Genomic DNA, 20,739 nt, shown 5'->3' on the forward strand with positions numbered 1-20,739 from the left:
ATCCCCCCAACTTACTGCCCCAATTCTTTTTTTCCAACTACTACATCTCAAAAGGGCTGCTGTACTTGCTGTCTCCACTGCTTCCCCTCCCACTGAGCTTCTCCCACTCTTTTCTTATGTTGATTTTACGTGAAGCATAACAGAGTGTAAAAAAAACCCAACATAAATTTAGAGCGAATGAGTTATCACACAGCAAATGCTCATGACTCAGATGAAGAAATAGGAACACAGTGGGCACCTCCCAAGTCCCTCTTGCTCCTGATTACTTTTCTTTCCTCTCAAAAGCACTTTTTAGTTTCTCAGAATATATCTTCCAGATACAGTAAATGCCTCTAGGTAAAGGCAGCCTCCAAACTCTAAGCTCACTTCTCTGGGTTCCATCTTCTCTCAGATTTTGGCTCTGAAATTCTCCACTACCTTCTCATCTCTGCCTTCTAACCTCGGGACATTTTCAAGCAGGTGCTTTTTATGTATTTTTTCCCAACTCTCTATATATTCAACTGGAGAGCTGGTCCAGACCACCAGCCACTACAGAATGAAAGTCTCCCCATTCTTTTAAATCATGATTTCATTCCTATTACTTCAAAGGAACAATTCTGTTCCTCCACACACTGAAATCCACTGGTCAATTTAGACGTCTCACCTTACTTCACCTCTCAGCAGATTTAACATAGTTGGCCAGCTCCTCCTTGAGACGTTATTTCACCTCTCCTCAGCCTCTTGCTAGATCTTCCTTCTTTTCTTATCTTTGACAGCTGGAACCCTAACCTCTTTTTCACCTCATCCACTCCTGGTGGACAATGGCTGGATATCTTAACCAGCACTGTGTCTTTAAATTCTCTTGTTCCTTTAGTGACTCCAGCTGCAACCTCTCCCCTGAATGCCAGGATTTTATAAATATGTGCTAACAATTCTTGATTTCTATTCCCATATTTCTATTCTCCTCTTCTTTCCATCTTGGCAAGAAATTATCACTATATGAAAACTATCACTATAATTCAGATAGCTCATCAGGTCTGTTTTTTTTTCTTTTGCTCCACACCCAATCTGTCAGCATTGATAGCTTCCGTCTTAAATACACAATCAGAATTTGAAAAGTTCTTCACCTTGACCATGCCTCTATTAATCTTACTCATGACACTCCTATACTCTGCATGAAAATCTCATCCACTGCAGCTGGAAAACATAAACTGGTGAAACCACAGTGGGAGCAATTTTTTAAAAAACCCTATGAAATTTAAAGCGGATTCCTCTCAGCACAATTATTTCTTATCTCTGTGAAACTGACCATAATCCATGGTAACAAATACATTTTACAGTAATCCAGAACATATATTCTGAAACAATGATTAATGAAAAATAAACTTATTACATTAAACATATTCTGATATCTTCTATTTCACTAATTAAAATGCTAACAGGTACTCACATTGTGTACGAAATACCATTAAAAAAAAAAAAAACAAAACTTAAGGCCTAAGGTTTTCTAAATTGATCTCATATCCATTAATAGCTGAAGGGTCATGACCTGCAATTTAGGTTTTTTTATTTGTTTTAATTTGCTTTATTTTTCGGCTGTACCACACAGTATGTGGGATCACAGCTCCCCACCCAGGGATCGAATTTGCACCCCCTACATTGGAAGCTCCGAGTCTTAATCACTGGACCACCAGAGAAGTCCCACAACCTATATTCAGAAAGCACTGTTCCAGAGAAAACTTTTACATCTGTACAAGAGATGTAATAACATGTTGGCTTGAAAAGGATATTTACAAATACTTTGTAACTTTAAAATATATACCCTTAAGTAAAAGCACAATCAGTAAACTGTGATGCATATCCACACAATGGACTTCTACAAAGCAGTTAAAATGAATAACCTAGAACTCCATGTAATGACATGGCCAAATTTCAAAATCAATGCTTAAACAAAAACAATTTTAAAGTTGTAGAAGAATATGTACATATGCTGTACTAGCATTTGTTAAAACTATGAAACTATACTATATATTATTTAGGTAGGTAGACAGAAAGACATGCAGCAATGATAAATGCAAAAAATGAGACCTATAGTTAGGGAAGAATGGAATATAACTGGGGAGGGATACACAAATGGTTTCAACTGTAGCAGTAAAGTTTTACTGCTAAAAACAAAATACGAAGAGAATATGGCAACTTATTGAGATTCAATAAAGTTAGGGGTTGGTACAAAGCTTTGTTATCTCCTACAGCTTTCTGAATGTTTAGACCATTTCATTTCAAAAGATTAATAGTTAAGAGATCACCAGTAAAAATGGAAAATGCAAAAGAAACTTTAAATATTTTAAAACATATTTTTAAAACTATATCATGTATGTCTTAGGGCAACAGATAAAAAATCAGGGAACTCACTAGACTTGTAAAACAAAAAAATTTACATTTCATGAGGCAGGTAGAAAACCACACTCTACGAGGATACAGATACAAAGAGTAAGATTTGGGACTTCACTGGTAGCCCAGTGGTTAAGAATATGCCTCCCAAAGTAGGGGAAGTAGGTTCAGTCCCTGCTTAGGGAACTAAGATCCCACATGCCGAGGGGCAACTAAGCCCACGTGCTCTAGAGCCCACGCACCCCAACCAGAGAAGCCCACTCACTGGAATGAAGGCAGCGCAGCCAAAACAACAACAGAGTAATGATTATATTACAATACTGTTTACAAAATTTTACTTAACTGAAACAAAAAATACATCAGCCTTGGAACTACTATTTACAGAATTATAACAAAGTGAGTGCAAACACCTGAAAGAATACAAAACTGTGGGTCTTAAAAACTGTAAGCAGAGCAATTTTCAGAAGTTCATCAAAATCATCTAAAAGAACCTTATCTGAAATGAGAAAACAAAATTCTGTAGATTTTGATCTGTTTCCAGAATTTTATCTAATATTAGAAGGAATAGTTAACAAAATGAGGGAAAAAAAATAACTTTCAGTAATTAGGTCGAGAAAAAGGGAATAAGAAGTCAGAAGACCTGGATTTGAGCCTGATTCAATTGTCCTGGGCTATAGCAATCTCTCTGAGGCACTTACCAGCAGCCTGCCGCATGGGAATGATAATTTTTTAAACCAAATTAAAATTACTTTAAAAACTAGAAAGATGAAAAGGCTATTGTTATACTAAACATCTCACAAATATTTCCATGAATAAAAAAAGTAAATTGCAGGGTTTTATGTCTATTTTTAAGAAGTCAGAAAACAATGGCAAGCAGTTAGTAATTAAAAATTTAACAAATAAAAGAAATTCAAAAGAATAGCTGAAAGACAGCCTAAGAGTTTTCCCTGGAAGTAGAACAGAAAGATGAGAAAAGATAAAAATAAAAGGGACTAAGAGAATCAATGCAAGTAGTCCAAAGCCTGGCTAATAGGAGTTTCAATGAGAGAACACAGACTGATGGGACATATCATTTGCATGCTTAGTAGCTTCTGACTCTTTAAGACCCTTTGGACTACAGCCCTCCAGGCTCTTCTGTTCATGGGATTCTCCAGGCAAGAATACTGGAGTGGGTTGCCAATTCCTACTCCAGGAGATCTTCCTGACCCAGGGACTGAACTGGCATCTCCCAAGTCTCCTGCATTGGCAGGAGGATTCTTTACCACTGAGCCACCTGGGAAGCCCAATGGCATAAATAATAGACCTGTCTAATAAGCCACAACTCACTTGACTTCAAGGATATTGGTACAAAACACCTTTAACTTACCAATCTACAGGGAAGAGAGGAACAATCAATGGTACCAGTGATGCAATTAGCAAAATGCAGGCTCAGGAAGGACATAAGACACTGAAAGTGAGCGAGTCACTCAATCATGTCCAACTCTTTGAGATACTATGGACTATACAGTCCATGGAATTCTCTAAGCCAGAATACTGGAGTGGGTAGCCTATCCCTTCTCCAGGGGATCTTCCCAACCCAGGGATTGAACCCAGGTCTTCTGCATTACAGGCTGATTCTTTACCAGATGAGCCACAAGGGAAGCCCATAAGACACTTTACCTGGTCTTCAAATAATAAACCATGAGGGTAAAAAAGAAGAGGGAACCTGCAGACTGAGAAAGACTTGAAAGAGATACCTACCAGTTGCAATTCTGATATAAACACTATTAAAAAGGGAAATATATGACATAACTAGGAAATGTAAATACAAACTGGGTATTTCAGGTTACCAAGGAATCACTCACTATTAATATATTTTGAGGTATGAAAAATGGTACCATGATTTCCTTTTCCCCCTGATTCTATGAGTCCCATCTTTCAGAGATAAATACTGTAATATTTACAAATGGTATGTCTTTGTCTGGGGCTGGGGAATCTGCTGCTCATCTCACTTACCTGACTGATCCCCCAAATCCACAAACCGTGTGGGATTCTCCAAAGCGCCACTCCTCTCATGTCAGCTGGCTGACCCCAGAGTCAATGATCCAAGTGAAATAAAAGACCAAACTGGAACCACAGTGTATTTTATAACCTCCCCTTCATGGATCACAGCTTTTTTGTAGCAAAGGGGCTTGCATAACTCAGTGAAGCTATGAGCCATGCCTTGCAGGGCCACCCAAGACAGATGGGTCATAGTGAATACTTCTAACAACTTATGGACTCTGTGGGAGAGGGAGAGGGTGGGGAGATTTGGGAGAATAGCATTGAAACATGTATAATATCATGTATGAAACGAGTCGCCAGTCCAGGTTCGATGCACGGTACTGGATGCTTGGGGCTGGTGCACTGGGACGACCCAGAAGGGAGGGTAGGGGAGGGAGGAGGGAGGAGGGTTTAGGATGGGGAACGCGGGTATACCTGTGGCGGAGTCATTTCGATATTTGGCAAAACTAATACAATATTGTAAAGTTTAAAAAAAAAAAAAAATGTGGTCCACTGGAGGAGGAAATGGCAACCCAATCCAAAATTCTTGCCACGAGAATTCCATGAACATTATGAAAAGGCAGAAAGATATGACACTGGAAGATGACACTCCATCACTTGTACTGTGTTCTGCTGGTCATACAGATCAACCCTGGCACAACATAGAAAGAGACATCCAGAGAGTAAATGCCAGGAGATGGAGATTGCTGCAGGACATCTTAGAGGATATAAATGAGGTTACACAATACAACTTTTAAGAATTACTGAAGGTGATGAATACATTAGGGCTCACATTATTATCTCTATTTTGTATATATTTGAAAATTTCCATAATAAAAAGCTTTTCAGAATGTTTTTAAACAAAGAATAAAAGCACACAGATGGAATAAGAAGGTTTAAGGGAAAAAAAGGCTCTTCAGCAGTAGTAGTGATTCTGTGCCACTTCCACCTGGAAGCAGCCTAGTCCCACAGAGACCCAGTGGTTGCCAGACTGTTTTAAGCAGCTGGACTAGCAATCCAGCACAAAGCAAGAGTTTTTCAAGTCTGAGAGTTCTCATTAAGCCCCAAATTTGGTGTACAAGCATAAGTATCACATCATTTAAACACTGATCTCCTTATCATAAAGTTGTTCACTCTGCAAAAACTAGTGCTTATAATACAATTAAAGACTATTCATTAATAAAAGTATCTTCAAGAACCACATAAAAGACTTTTAAAAAACATTTAATAAAATGTATTGATAGCAGTGATGTATTTAGGGGAATTATTAAAGTACAAAAATAACTCTCCTATAAACAGTAATAGTTAAAGTTCTTTTAAACATCACTGAATCTGAGACTTTCCTGAGAAACCTAGCTTGCTTCAATAACGATTAAATTATTCAGAAAGTACAGTTTGTGAAAATCTAAGTTTATAATGAAGCTTCTTTTGACTGATGTCCACCTAACCAGTTTGCTAGATGAACAGATACTCTCCAGCCCCTGAGTTTTTATAGGCACAGTATTCAATGGTTTCCTTATTCTGACTTTATTCAAACCTGTGCCATGTAATGATAAACCATGACTGCCTTCTGTGAACCACTGTTTAGAAAAATTTTCCCTGGAGTATCTTTTCATGTGTTTGTTAGCCATCTGTATGTCTTCTCTGGAGAAATGTTTGTTTAGGTCTTTTTCCCACTTTTTGATTGGGTTGTTTTTCAAATGGTATTGACTTGTCTGAGCAGCTTGTGTACTTTGGAAATTAACCCTGTGTCAATTGTTTCATTTGCCATTATTTTCTCCCATTCTGAGGGTTGTCTTTTCACCTTGTTATAGTTTGCTCTGCTGTGCAAAAGCTTTTAAATTTAATTAGGTTCCACTAGTTTATTTTTGTTTTTATCCCCATTACTCTTATGAGTTGGGTCATACAGGATCCTGCTGTGATTTATATCACAGAGTGTTCTGTTTTCCTCTAAGAGTTTTAGTTTCTGGTCTTACATTTAGGTCTTTAATCCATTTTATCTTTGTGTATGGTGTTAGGAAGTTCTCTACTTTCATTCTTTTACATATAGCTGTGCAGTTTTCCCAGCACCACTTACTGAAGAGGCAATCTTTGTCCCACTGTAATATTTTTGCCTCCTTTTGTCTAATATCCTTGACTCCTTGCCTCCAAAAATATGGTATCTGTAGGCATGTAGGTTTATCTCTGGGCTATCTTGTTCCATTGGTCTATATTTCTATTTTTGTGCCAGTACCCTACTGTCTTGATGACTGTAGCTTTGTGGTATAGTCTGAAGTCAGGAAGGTTGATTTCTCCAGCTCCATTCTTCTTTCTCAAGATTGCTTTGGCGATTTGGGGTCTTCTGTGTTTCATTATGAATTGTAAAATTTTTTGTTCCAGTTCTGTGAGAAATGCCTTTGATAGGGATCACACTGAATGTGTAGATTGCATTTGGTAGTATAGTCATTTTCACAATATCGACTCCATGGAGTTAATGAGTTTTTTTTTTTCTTGTGATGGTTTTCTATGTAATTATTACTAATTTTCCATTGCCTTCTCCAGTGGACCATGTTTTGTCAGAACTCTCCACCATGACCCAACTGTCTTGGGTGGCCCTGCACCGCATGGCTCATAGTTTCATTGAGTTACTCAAGGCTGTGATCCATGTGATCATTTTGGTTAGTTTTCTGTGACTGTGGTTTTCATTCTGGAGGCCATGGGATTGCATTCTTGCTTTTCCTGTCTGCTCTCTGATGGATGAGGATAAGAGGCTTGTGCAAGCTTCTTGATGGGAGGGACTGGCTGTTGGGAAAACATGTCTTGCTCTGGTGGGCAGGTTCATGCTCAGTAAATCTTCAATCCAATTTTCTGCTGATGGATGCGGCTGTGGTCCCTCCCTGTAGTTTGGCCTGAGGTGGACCAGTCCTGGAGTCTGCAGTGTCCATGACAGAGACAGAGGCTCTGTGATAGGGCTAATGGCAAAAGGACTTAAGTCAACAGGCCATGCCTCCCAGGACTGCTGCTGCCAGTACCCCTGACCAGAAGGCAGGCCACTGTTGGTTCATGCCTCTGCAGGAGACAAAACATGGTCCACTGGAGAAGAGAATGACAAACCACTTCAGTATTCTTGCCTTGAACCCCATCAACAGTAAGAAAAAAAGGTAAAAAGATATGAAACTGGAAGATGGGCACTGTCCCTGCAGGTCAGTAGGTATCCAATACTCTACTGGGGAAGAGCAGAGAAATAGCTCCAGAAAGAGTGAAGAGGCTGAGCCAAAGTGCAAATAATGCCCAGGTGTGGATGTATCTGGTGGTGAAAGTAAAGTCTGATGCTGTAAAGAACAATACTGCACAGGAACTTGGAATGTTAGGTCCTGAATCAAGGTAAATTGGATGTGCTCAAACAGGAGATGGCAAGAGTAAACACTGACATTTAAGAATCAGTGAATTAAAATGGATGGGAATGGGCAAATTTAATTCAGATGACCATTATATCTACTACTGTGGACAACAATCCCTTAGAAGAAATGGAGTAGCCCTCACAGTCAACAGCAGTTCAAAATGCAGTACTTGGGTGCAATCTCAAAAACAAAAGAATGATCTTAGTTCATTTGCAAGGTAAACCATTCAACATCACAGTAATCCAAGTCTATACCTCAACCACTAATGCCAAAAAAGCTGAAGTCGAACAGTTCTATGAACAACAAGACCTTCTAGAACTAACAGCAAAAAGAGATGTCCTTTTCATTATAGGGGACTGAATTGCAAAAGTAGGAAGTCAAGAGATACCTGGAGTAACAAGTTAGTCTGGAGTACAAATGAAGAAGGGCAAAGGCTAACAGAGTTGTGCCAAGAGAATTCACTGGTCATAGCAAACACCCTCTTCTGGCAACACTAGAGACGACTCTACACATGGACATCACCAGATGGTCAATACTGAAATCAGAATGACTATATTCTTTGCAGCCAATGATGGAGAAGCTCTATACAGTAAGCAAAAACAAGACCGGGAGCTGACTGCAACTCAGATCATGAGCTCCTTATTGCAAAATTCAGACTTCAATTGAAGAAAGTAGGGAAAACCACTAGGCCATTCAGGTATGACCTAAATCAAATCCCTTATGATTATACAGTGGAAGTGACAAATAGATGCAAGGGATTAGATCTGATAGACAAGAGTGCCTGAGGAACTATGGATGGAGGTTTGAAACACCGTACAAGAGGTGGTGACCAAAATCAACCCCCAGGAAAAAAGAAATGCAAGAAAGCCTCCTGTCTGAGGAGGTCTTTCAAACAACTGAGAAAAGGAGAGAAGTGAAAAGCAAAGGAAAAAGTTATGGATACACCCAACTGAATGCAGAGTTCCACAGAATAGCAAGGAGAAATAAGTCAGCCTTCTTAAGTGAACAACGCAAAGAAATAAAACAATAAAATAGGAAAGACTATACATCTCTTCAAGAAAATCAGAGATACCAAGAGAACATTTCATGCAAAAATGGGCAAAATAAAGAACAGGAATAGGGCCTAACAGAGGCAGAAAAGATTAAGAAGAGGTGGCAAGAATACACAGAAGAATGGTACAAAAGAGGACTTAATGTTCCGGATAATCACGATGGTGTGGAGACTCATCTACAGCCAGACATCCTGGAGTGTGAAGTCAAGTGGGCCTTAGGAAGTATTACTACGAACAAAGTTAGTGGAGGTCGTGGCATTTTAACTGAAGAGTCAGTCTTTGCTTCCTCCAAGCTGCTTAAAGTTCTGAACTACACTTTCCATGTTTGAGAGTTTTCTGTGATGTCTAGTATTTCTTGGTTATCTATTATTAAAAATGGAAGGCCAAAAAACTGACTGTAAGCTCTCAGTATGTGAGGCTTTCTGACTATGAGTCTCCTTCATTGGCGTGATCAGGCTGCTGTCATTAAATTGGAGAGTCTCTGATGTCAGTGTCTGCAGTTGTTTTCCTTTTCTCTAGGGCTAGTCCAATTCTGTTGAAAAAGATCCTCCAATCTCTTGCCTGGAGGGATAAAGTTCAGCTGCTAGCATTACTGTGAGCCACAGAAGGCTAAGGGGGTCTCAACAGCTAAAATGTTCACTTTATCCACCTTTCCCTGTACAGTTCCCTTGCTTTTAACAGCGCCTGTTGTCCTCTAGTCCAGATACCTTGTATCATATGGCACAGCTGGACATTAGGTGCCGGTAGGAGTGTAAGTTGGTACAACCATCTTAGAAAAATGTGCTAAACCTATGTAAGTGTACACCCTATTCCTTTCCCCAATATATACACCAAATAGAAATGAGAGCCTAGGTCTTCCTAAAACATTCACAGAAATATCACCTTAGCCTTTATTCATAATAGCGAAAAAGTGGAAACAACCCAAATATCTATCAGTGTGTAAGCTATGGTATATTCACATAACAAACCACCACACTGCCATGGAAACAGTATGTTTCTGATTCACGCAACAACATGGATCTCAGAGACACCAGACTATAAGCAGTGTAGATTCATCTATAAAAAGCTCAAAGAAAGACAAAGCTAATCTATGTTTAGAGATCAAAACAATGCCTGCCCCTGGGGCTGGGAGTACTGACCAGAAAGGAACATAGGAGAACTTTTAGAGGTGATGAAAATGTTCTATAATTTGATTTGGACGATGATTAGACAAGATAACATGTATGTAGCAATTCACTAATTTGTATGCTTATGACTGCATACTTCACTGTTTTAAGATACACACAACTTAAAATGATCCTTTATAAAATTGACTATATAAATGCTTTGGTAATAATGAGGTTTAAAATCCCTACTAAATCCATCAAGATAAACAATTATCTTTCAAAGCCTAAAACACATGGTCCCAATGATCTCTAGAACTTGAGATATTATTTTATCAGCATTATTTCTTAAGTGGGGGGTGGTGGTAAGAAGTAACTCAGTGATGTAACATTCATTTCAAGAATAGTCAACACTGATGTGTGATTTACTGAGAATTCAGAACATACTTTTCATTCACATTAAATACCATCAGGACCACACTAGGTACTTACCCTTCTAATCTAACATCTGGTAGAGATCTGTTGAGTGCAATCATCTCACTTGCCATTAAATTGAACTGATTGATTTTAAACATCTCTTTCATCTTTTCTTGATCCTCTTTAGGAATGACGACTGGTTTCCCCATTTCTCCAGGACCTTCATGAGGCTTTTGTACTGGCTCTAGAACTAAGAATAAGGAGGAAATTTAACTAACATTAATTTTTATAGCAATTAATTCATGTTTCTGTTGAATAACATTTATGTTTAAACTATGCCCTCAACAACCAGAGCCACCTCTGAGCCCATCCTCTACCAATGTGGGACACAGCCTAGGGGCTGCCCTGTCCCCTGCTTCCACACTGTGCCCTAACTCCAGACCTTCTCACCATGCACCACTCACCTGAATCACTGCATGGCCTTGGCACTCCCATCTCGAATATTGTGGCCACAGTAACTTCTCTAAAGCACAGTCTTCACTGTGCTATTCCCATGGTCTCAGGGAGTCTAATCTCTTTAACAGGAAACTTAAGTTTCCAAACCTACCACCTGCTGGGCTCTTCGCTTCCCAGCCCCACCCTCCCATCAAGCACCACCTGCTGCTCTCTCTGTGCCTCATGTCTACTTGTGCCAGTGCCTTTGCTCACACTGGCCACCTCCCTTGGCACCTCCCACCTCTACCTGTGAAACACCAAACCCACACTAGTCCAAGCCCCAGCTAGGACGGCTTCTCTCCTGCAGCTTTTCTGCATCTCTCTTGAGTGATGGCTTACTACTTTTGACCACATCATTTCATCCAAGGCTCTGTGTCTTTAATCAATTGTTGTTGTTTAGACGCTCAGTCATGTCTGACTCTTTGCGACCCCAAGGACTGTAGCCCGCCAGGCTCCTCTGTCCATGAGATTTCCCAGGCAAAAATACTGGAGTGGGTTGCCATTCCCTTCTCCAGGGGATTGTCCCGACCCGGGGATCAAAACTGCATCTCCTGCATTGGCAGGAAGATTCTCTATCACTGAGCCACCAGGAAAGTCCCTCTAATCAACAGCTCTCCCTAATTATGACTGCTAAACATGCCTGTGACACCCCACCTAGCTAGATTATGATTTCTTTTTTAGCTGGAGTTTTTTGTTTATTCATGTACCTTCTGTGGAGTTTAGCAGTGTTTAATAGGCATTTTATAACTATATGCTAAATTAATACATGAGTACAAGTATTATTCAAAATAAATCAAAATGAAACCCTAGAATTAACAATAGACATTATAATAAGCATTATGCAAGGTAGAACATCAAGAAATGTAATTCTAATCAGAAGTAATGTTGTTTCTTAACAGAGTTGTTCCTCAGTATCCACGAGGGCCTAGTTCCAAGACAACTGTCACCCCACCCTGTGGATACCAAAATCTGCAGATGTGCAAATCCTTTATGTAAAAATGTATGTGGTACAATCACCCCTCTGCATAATCCATAGATACGGAGGACTGGCTGTATCAGTAAAAAAAAAGAATATTTCTGACCAGCAAATCCCAAATCTTGTTCCTAGTTATGTACTTTTGAGATATTAAAAAGTGTTACAAGAAAAATGTGTTCTAGAATATATTAAATTTGAAAAAATTGTGTTAAACTTCCCACCTAAAAGGGATGGATAGAGAATGAGGTGAGGGTAAGAATGGGATGAAATTATCTGTTTATACATTACTTATTTTTTAAGCTGAAAGTGTTATTCTCCTGCAGTGTGTTTTTAAGGCATCCCCCCCAAAGTCTCTGGATGGAAATGTCTGAAGACATCACGGCAGTAGATGAACCAGGAGTTCTCTTCAGACAGGCTTTAGGCTTTGTCTGACCGAAAACAACTCTTGTCGGCAAAGCTTGCCTACAGGATGACTGTCCAGAGCAGGTACAAAGGAACCTATCCATACCAGAGCTGCAGAATATTACTCACTATGCCTTCAACATAAAACATAAACAGAACATAAAATCTGTTTTAAAGAACTATCAAGGAAAAAATGGTGTATAATAATTGTCCCCATTCTCAGAGCTTAGAAACTGCGATTTCAGGAAGGAAGTTAAAACATTAGGAAATAACTTGAAAAATCATAGGAAACTCCTGTAATACAATTTTAAAAAACAAATCCTATCTAATGTTTGCCAACTAAGCTCTTTAAATATAAGAATTTTTAAAAAATTCTCAGTGACAAAAATTTTTAATGACAAGTATAATGAAAACTGTAAGTACAGAAACACAATGCTCATATAAACTTTTAAAACTTAAAAAACCATAAATTATTAAACTCTCAGAGTCAATTTCTACTTACCTGTCTCTGAAAATAAAGAGCAATGAACAGATTTGGGGATTGGGACACTCAGGGGTCAGTACAAAGCACTGGAGTTCTGGAAGTCACACTTACCTTTTGTGCATGGCACAGACAAAGAGTAGGTGGGAGACATCTAGTGGCCCTGGTTATAAATATCCTTCAGTTACCTGTGCCCTATTTTAGTATAAGATGATGCTTTAAAGAAAAGTTAAAATGGAAACATTCTCACACTGCTCGGTTTTTAAATTTTTAATTGAGTATTAAGTTATACAGAACACCATCTGTAATATAGTTTTGCCTGAGGCAAGGTGAGGTGGAGTAGATTCTGAATGTAATTAAGTCCCTGGACCCACTTATCAATTCACAGGAAATACTACTGGGGACTGAGGACATGATTTAAAACAAACATTAACGGAATGCAAATCCTGACTGTGGAAAACTGGAGAAAAGAAAACAGTTTCTTCTTCTTCAACAACAACCAACAAAGCAGGGTGGAGAGGACAAAAAGAAAGAGGTATCATGTAGCTATGCCACAAGACTAGCTTTGCACTGACAGCTGTTAAAGACATGATGGATATGTGGAAGCTGCTCAGTCATGTCTGACTCTTTGTGACTCCATGGATTATACAATCCATGGAATTCTCCAGGCCAGACTGCCTGAGTGGGTAGCCTTCCCTTTCTCCAGATGATGGGTATGCTGCTGCTGCCTACTGCTGCTAAGTCGCTTCAGTCGTGTCCGACTCTGTGCGACCCCATAGATGGCAGCCCACCAGGCTCCCCCATCCCTGGGATTCTCCAGGCAAGAACACTGAAGTGGGTTGCCATTTCCTTCTCCAATGCATGAAAGTGAAAAGTGAAAGTGAAGTCGCTCAGTCTTGCCCGACTCTTAGCGACCCCATGGACTGCAGCCTTCCAGGCTCCTCCGTCCATGGGATTTTCCAGGCAAGAGTACTGGAGTGGGGTGCCATTGCCTTCTCTGGATGATAGGTATACGGGAGATCAATTTTCTGTTTTCTCTAATTTTGTTTATGCTTCAAATTTTCTATGAGGATTGGGGGAGTATGAAGGAGCACTCAAGAAATTACAGTAAGAACTAGTAAGACTAGTAAGTATAAACTTGATTGCTTATAGCCTAAGAGACTGTATGACCAGAAAATTAAAATCCTGCCCCATCATAGTGAACTCCAGCCTGGAAGTCTTAAAGAATTGGGCAAAACTGTACAACATACAAAATCTTCCTGGCTATAATACTTTACAAATTTGATCAGCTGGTACTTATTAACAACCCGAATATCTAGTTATAATACCCACATTACATACTTTACCCCACTGATACATGTGAGTTTTCAGAACCACATTTAAAATGACCATTAATCAAAAGTCTTGTAACTACTACTTACAGAACCCACCACAATAACTGAATTTAGAAATTATAATATCCCAAAGAATTAAAGGGGGACCAGTAAAGTAACCCACTTCAGTATTCTTGCATCAAAATCCCATGGACGGAGGAGCCTGGTAGGCTGCAGTCCATGGGGTCGCTCGCTAAGAGTTGGGCACGACTGAGCGACTTCACTTTCACTTTTCACTTTCATGCATTGGAGAAGGAAATGGCAACCCACTCCAGTATTCTTGCCTGGAGAATTCCAGGGACAGAGGAGCCTGTTGGGCTGCCGTCTATGGGGTCACACAGAGTTGGACACGACTGAAGTGACTTACAGCAGCAGTAAACTAATTTTCTTTGGCAAAGATGCCAGGATAAAATGAAATTAGTTAATGAATATTTTTATTACTAACACACTTGCAAAAAGCAACTAACAAAAAAGATAGTAAGTATTAACTTCCCTTGTTTTCTACTTACCAGTCTTTCATGTAAATTAAAAAAGAGATCAGTGAAACTTGTTTGAAAGCAATGGAAATGGGTTTGGATATTATCATTTTCCTGAACTGAAAAAAATACTTTCTTTGGCATAAAATTTCATTATGTAGATAATTTCTAAGAATAAAATCAGCTTTGACAAGGGGGTAACTAAGTGTTGTTCTGAAGTATTATGTGAAAACACAATACTAACATTTTATTGTATACTTCAGCTAAACTTCATCTACATGACAAGGTAGAAATTTTTCATTTCTTAGAAAATTTAATTATAAAAAAAAACTACAAGCTCACTCTGACTGCTGCCAAATGAGATTTACATATACAAACCACATGACATACCTTAGCTTTAACACAGCTTACAAATTTCTACAATTTGTATTTTCTCATGGAAGTAGAATAAACCCTGGTGGTTCAGTCATAAACAATCTGTCTGCAGTGCAGGAGACCCAGATTCGACCCCTGGGTCAGGAAGATCACCTGGTGAAGGGAATGACTGCCCACTCCAGTATTCTTACCTGGAGAATTCCACAGACAGAGGAGTCTGGTAGGCTACAGTTCATGGGGTCACAAAAAGTCTGACATGACTGACTAACTAACACTTCCACTTTTTCAAAGTTACAGGATATCCATTTGGGAAGATAAAAAGCTAAAAGCATTTCTCCCAAACAATTTTCTTAGGCGATCATAATTTTTCCTGTTTTTATGCACTATATTTCACTTACTCCAAAGTATTTCCCCCATATTTTAATATCTCTGAAATTGGGACTTGGCTTACAATGATAATTGAAATGTTTCTGTTTTCTTAGTGTTATATAAAATAAGTATTATATAAACAAAGCAAATTACCTAATTTTTTAACATTAAAATATTATTGCATATAACAAAATTCATTGATAACTCTGCTACCTTAATACCTGTGTTTTAACCCTTATTCCAATTTTATATACATTTGTAATGTGTACAAATAAAACTCTAAATACACTAAAAGTCTGTTAATATTTCTGAAAGCCTTTACTAACAATATTCTTGGACAGCAAGGAGATCCAACCAGTCCATTCTAAAGGAGATCAGCCCTGGGATTTCTTTGGAAGGAATGATGCTAAAGCTGAAACTCCAGTACTTTGGCCACCTCATGCGAAGAGTTGACTCACTGGAAAAGACTCTGATGCTGGGAGGGATTGGGGGCAAGAGGAGAAGGGGACGACAGAGGATGAGATGGCTGGATGGCATCACTGACTCGATGGACACAAGTCTGGGTGAACTCCGGGAGTTGGTGATGGACAGGGAAGCCTGGCGTGCTGCGATTCATGGGGTCGCAAAGAGTCAGACACGACTCAGCAACTGAACTGAACTGAACCATCTAAAGTTTCTTCTATAAAATATGTTCTCAAAGTCTTCCTAATGTGACAACTGAAATAATTCTAGCCTAAGCACGTAAAAACTTGAATAATCAGTATTTTAGTAATCTGAAAATCAGGTACTGAGCTGGCATAAAGGATTAATTCCTACTTGAAAGTGTATCTGTAAAAATACTGAATGTTCTATGCAACATCCAAATCCATAAACTGAATGAGTTAATTCCAACAAGGCAGAGGAGTTGCAAAAATACTCCTAAGACATAACTTGTACTAATTTTATTTTTCCAAGGGCAATTTTATCTACTTCTCTAGCGAAAGAAGAATTTTCCTATTCTCACAGAGTCTGGTGTATAAAACACAAGTAAATATAAAACAATGAGAGAATACTGCTCAAGAACATAAAATAAAACAGAATAAAATCAACCCTGTGTAATCACCAGACAGGCCTGCTGATACGTGATGTAGGTAAGTAGTGAGTACATGTAAGACCCTAGGATAATCTGATGAGCATTATCATAAGGATAATGAATCCATTCTGCTTAATTGCACACAACAGTATAAAGAGCAGAATTTGGTAAATTTTACCAAATTGGCACTGTAAAGCAGTTCAGAAAGGAGGTCCTTACGATACTGAGACAACTGCTCTAGAGTATCATATCTGCTCATTGTTTGTTTTAATTTGGTTTTTCAAATGCCACAGAGAATGAAGATCCTGGAGACCTTATGTGTTCTAACAGAAGAGACTTATTCTTCCAGGTCACTGACTGTACCTGCTAATTCCACTAAGAAGGTCTACATCCTTCATGCCATCGCCTGTCAACCCTCTCCCAACTACTTTAGTGAAAGATCTCTTCATCGGCACCACAATTTCTCAGCAGCCGTATATTGAGAGCAGTAACCTTAGGGTTCCTACACTACTTGGGACCTCCAAGTGCCCACTGCACTGAAACCCCCCATCAAAGCAGATTTTTCAAACTGTTCTTGCTTGGCAGCCATGGTTCCCCTTCCCTTAGTCATTTCCCCATTCTTTCCCTTCAATTCCTTGAAACAGTTTGAAAAATGGATGCTTTAGGGCCCCATCTAGAACCACTGGCCTCTCGTAAGTCTCTCCCTTCAGCTATTAACTCCCCTCCTGGCATCGTACTGCTCAGCCTGCTCTCATCCTGCCGCTGCTGACCTCTTTCTCAGTCATCCACACCATCTTGCTATTTCCACATAGTAAATATCAAGTTTCCTCAACACAGAGGTCCCATCCACCAGACTTAAACCTGACTCTCCCACAAGGCCCACTAAGCTCACAACCCTCACTCACCTTCCTTCTCCTTTTTTCAGGACACGCTGTTGTCTCTCATGGCTCCACACTGCGCTCTCAGACCGTATCTCCTTTACTCTGTACTTCTATACTTTGAATAAAAGCTACTCCTTTTCTCTGATGCTCATGTCACTAGTGGTTTTCAGAAGCATACTAACCTTAGAATCCTCTTCAAGGATAAATCTTTTCTTATGGTTTTGATACCCTACTGTCTCCTCTGCCGAGAGTTTGTTCTTTGAAGTATTACTTCATTCCTTTATATTTTAAACCTCTTCAAAATACATTAAAAAATACGTCTGTACACAGAAAACCAACCTTAGCTCCATTCCTTTCTTCTAACTATTGTACTCTGTGTGTCAAAGCTTCCTAAAAGGATAAGCTACACACCAGTAAATATCAAGTCCACTGGTACTGAAATGGCACTTTCTAGGATAACGAGAAACCCCATTAGGAAATGTATCACAACCACTTTTTCATCTCAGGTGAAATCACTGAACATCCATCCATCACGCCTGGATTTCCATGACCCTGCTCCCTCTGGCTTTTCCTGACTTCCAGGCTGCCCCTGACTTCCAGAAGCCTTCTCTCCCCTTGCTGACTCTCTGTGATCCTCTCCAACTCTGCCTGTCTCTGCTGCACACTCCGGAGCCCACAGTGCCGCCCACGTGCTCCACCCCAGCCACTCTCTGCTGCATAACGCGCCCCCCCGGCCCCAAGCCCCTCCACATGAAATGCTCCAAACACAACTCGTCCTTCTGCCTTCCCACTGAGCCGCTCTGCCTCTGGGGCCCCTCCTCATACCAATTTACCCAAAGACGGAGACCTGAGAGCCATGGGAGACTTTTCACTTGCCCTATTACCTACATTCAGTGACTCTCCCTACTATGTAAAGTCCACTATCTACAAACTTCCTATATATTTTATTGTGTGCCCCATTTTAGTGTGGGCCCCAAGAACTTCTACAAACTTTCCCAGCAGTCTCACAACCAGTCTCACATGTCTCACTCTCTCCCACTACATCAGCCAAGTGACCACTCTCTTCTGAAAGTCGGGATCCCATCAGGTTACTTGTTTCCTTCTTTGAAATCCTTTGATGGCATGCCTCGCCTACAGGATAAAGTGCAAAACCCTTGGCATGTTATAAAATGCCTTCTGCGATGTGGTCTCTGCTGACCTCCCAGCCTCGTCTGTGCTCTCTCCTCACGCTTTCCTATCCATCGACTCTGTTCTCTCATGTGCTTATCTTATGCATGCTTTTCTCCTTTGCTTGGGATGTATTCCCTTCACCTGTCAAACCTAACAAACACCCATGCACCCTGATACTTTAGCCTGAGTGTTACTTCCCTGCAGCACCTTCTCAGAGGTCTCACGGTGTTCCTTCCTCCCACACACCTCTAGTGTGCTATCTACCGTATCACTGAAAGTTGCTCAGTTGTGTCCGACTCTTTGTGATCCCATGGACTATACAATCATGGAATTCTCCAGGCCAGAATACTGGAGTGGGTAGCCTTTCCCTCCTCTAGGGGATCTTTCCAACCCACAGATTGAACCAGGGTCTTCTGCACTGCAGGTGGATTCTTTACCAGCTGAGCCACTAGGGAAGCCCAAGAATACTGGAGTGGGTAGCCTATCCCTTCTCCAGTGGCTCTTCCCGACCCAGCAATCAAATGGAGGTCTTCTGCACTGCAGGTGGATTCTTTACCAAATGAACTATCAGGGAAGCTATCATATCACTACCTGTCTATTATTCTTCCTCTCCTACTGGATTGGGAGTTTCCCAACGGGAGAAACTATTTTGTACTGTTGAAATGTGTATCACTAGCACGTAGCACACTGCCCAGCACACAGCAGTTTACAAAACATTACAAAACATTGGTGAAGACCAAGTGTGTCTTCACCCACTACAGAGGTCCTGGTCTGTCTTATGATTGTGCTTTTGCATTTAAGATAGAATACCATGAGTTCCCACTATAAATGGCAATGGATTAGTGTGGAATGAGGGGAAAGTTAATCTGTTCCATTTGGGAATATTCTAGGTTTTTAATGGTGAATAGCAATACCTGCCCTCTGATTTAAATGTCAACAGAGTTACAGCTCTAACACCAGTTAAGGAGGCTGGGTCTTGTCACACAACAAACTTACTAAGCAGCAGGTCCTTAAAGGAAACCAGGAAAGTCAACAGATAGGCTGACCTTGTATAAAAGTATATCTTATTAAAAATTATGGGAAGATAAAAATTAAAAAGTTAGGCATTAGCCTAGGTATTACTAAAGTTCAGTATTAGCAACTGAGACTAATTTTAGGCAAATTTCCCATAAAATAAACAGAACTGGTTACATAATGGGGAAGATAAAAATTAAAAAGTTAGGGGTTAGCTTAGGTATTACTAAAATTCAGTGTTAGCAACTGAGACTAATTTTAGGCAAATTTCCCATAAAATAAACAGAACTGGTTACATAATCCCATCTATAAAAATTATAGTACGTAGGCAAGTAAGTTTTAGATTATAAATTTTAAAGGACCAGGTAGATCAGATCAGATCAGTCGCTCAGTCGTGTCCGACTCTTTGTGACCCCATGAATTGCAGCACGCCAGTCTTCCCTGTCCATCACCAACTCCCGGAGTTCACTTAGACTCACGTCCATCGAGTCAGTGATGCCATCCAGCCATCTCATCCTCTGTTGTCCCCTTCTCCTCTTGCCCCCAATCCCTCCCAGCATCAGAGTCTTTTCCAATGAGTCAACTCTTCGCATGAGGTGGCCAAAGTACTGGAGTTTCAGCTTTAGCATCATTCCTTCCAAAGAAATCCCAGGGCTGATCTCCTTTAGAATGGACTGGTTGCATCTCCTTGCAGTCCAAGGGACTCTCAAGAGTCTTCTCCAACACCACAGTTCAAAAGCATCAATTCTTCGGCGCTCAGCCTTCTTCACAGTCCAACTCTCACATCCATACATGACCACAGGAAAAACCATAGCCTTGACTAGACGAATCTTTGTTGGCAAAGTAATGTCTCTGCTTTTCAATATGCTATCTAGGTTGGTCATAACCTTCCTTCCAAGGAGTAAGCGTCTTTTAATTTCATGGCTGCAGTCACCATCTGCAGTGATTTTGGAGCCCAGAAAAATAAAGTCTGACACTGTTTCCACTATTTCCCCATCTATTTCCCATGAAGTGGTGGGACCGGATGCCATGATCTTTGTTTTCTGAATGTTGAGCTTTAAGCCAACTTTTTCACTCTCCTCTTTCACTGCCATCAAGAGGCTTTTTAGTTCCTCTTCACTTTCTGCCATAAGGGTGGTGTCATCTGCATATCTGAGGTTATTGATATTTCTCCCGCCAATCTTGATTCCAGCTTGTGTTTCTTCCAGTCCAGCGTTTCTCATGATGTACTCTGCATATAAGTTAAATAAACAGGGTGACAATATACAGCCTTGACGAACTCCTTTTCCTATTTGGAACCAGTCTGTTCCA

General features: G+C 40.1%; 1 protein-coding gene across 1 annotated transcript in view; it reads right to left on the bottom strand.

Annotated features, from left to right (window-relative positions):
• Positions 1-20,739, bottom strand: part of GALNT1 (polypeptide N-acetylgalactosaminyltransferase 1) — an 81,517-nt gene that overhangs the window by 48,690 nt on the left and 12,088 nt on the right. The window contains exon 3 of the mRNA XM_027526391.1: positions 10,420-10,594. Coding sequence (XP_027382192.1) covers positions 10,420-10,594 — 175 coding nt within the window. The remainder of the gene's footprint in view (positions 1-10,419; positions 10,595-20,739) is intronic.

Source organism: Bos indicus x Bos taurus, chromosome 24 (assembly GCF_003369695.1).
Source record: "Bos indicus x Bos taurus breed Angus x Brahman F1 hybrid chromosome 24, Bos_hybrid_MaternalHap_v2.0, whole genome shotgun sequence".
Classification (NCBI taxonomy): domain Eukaryota; kingdom Metazoa; phylum Chordata; class Mammalia; order Artiodactyla; family Bovidae; genus Bos; species Bos indicus x Bos taurus.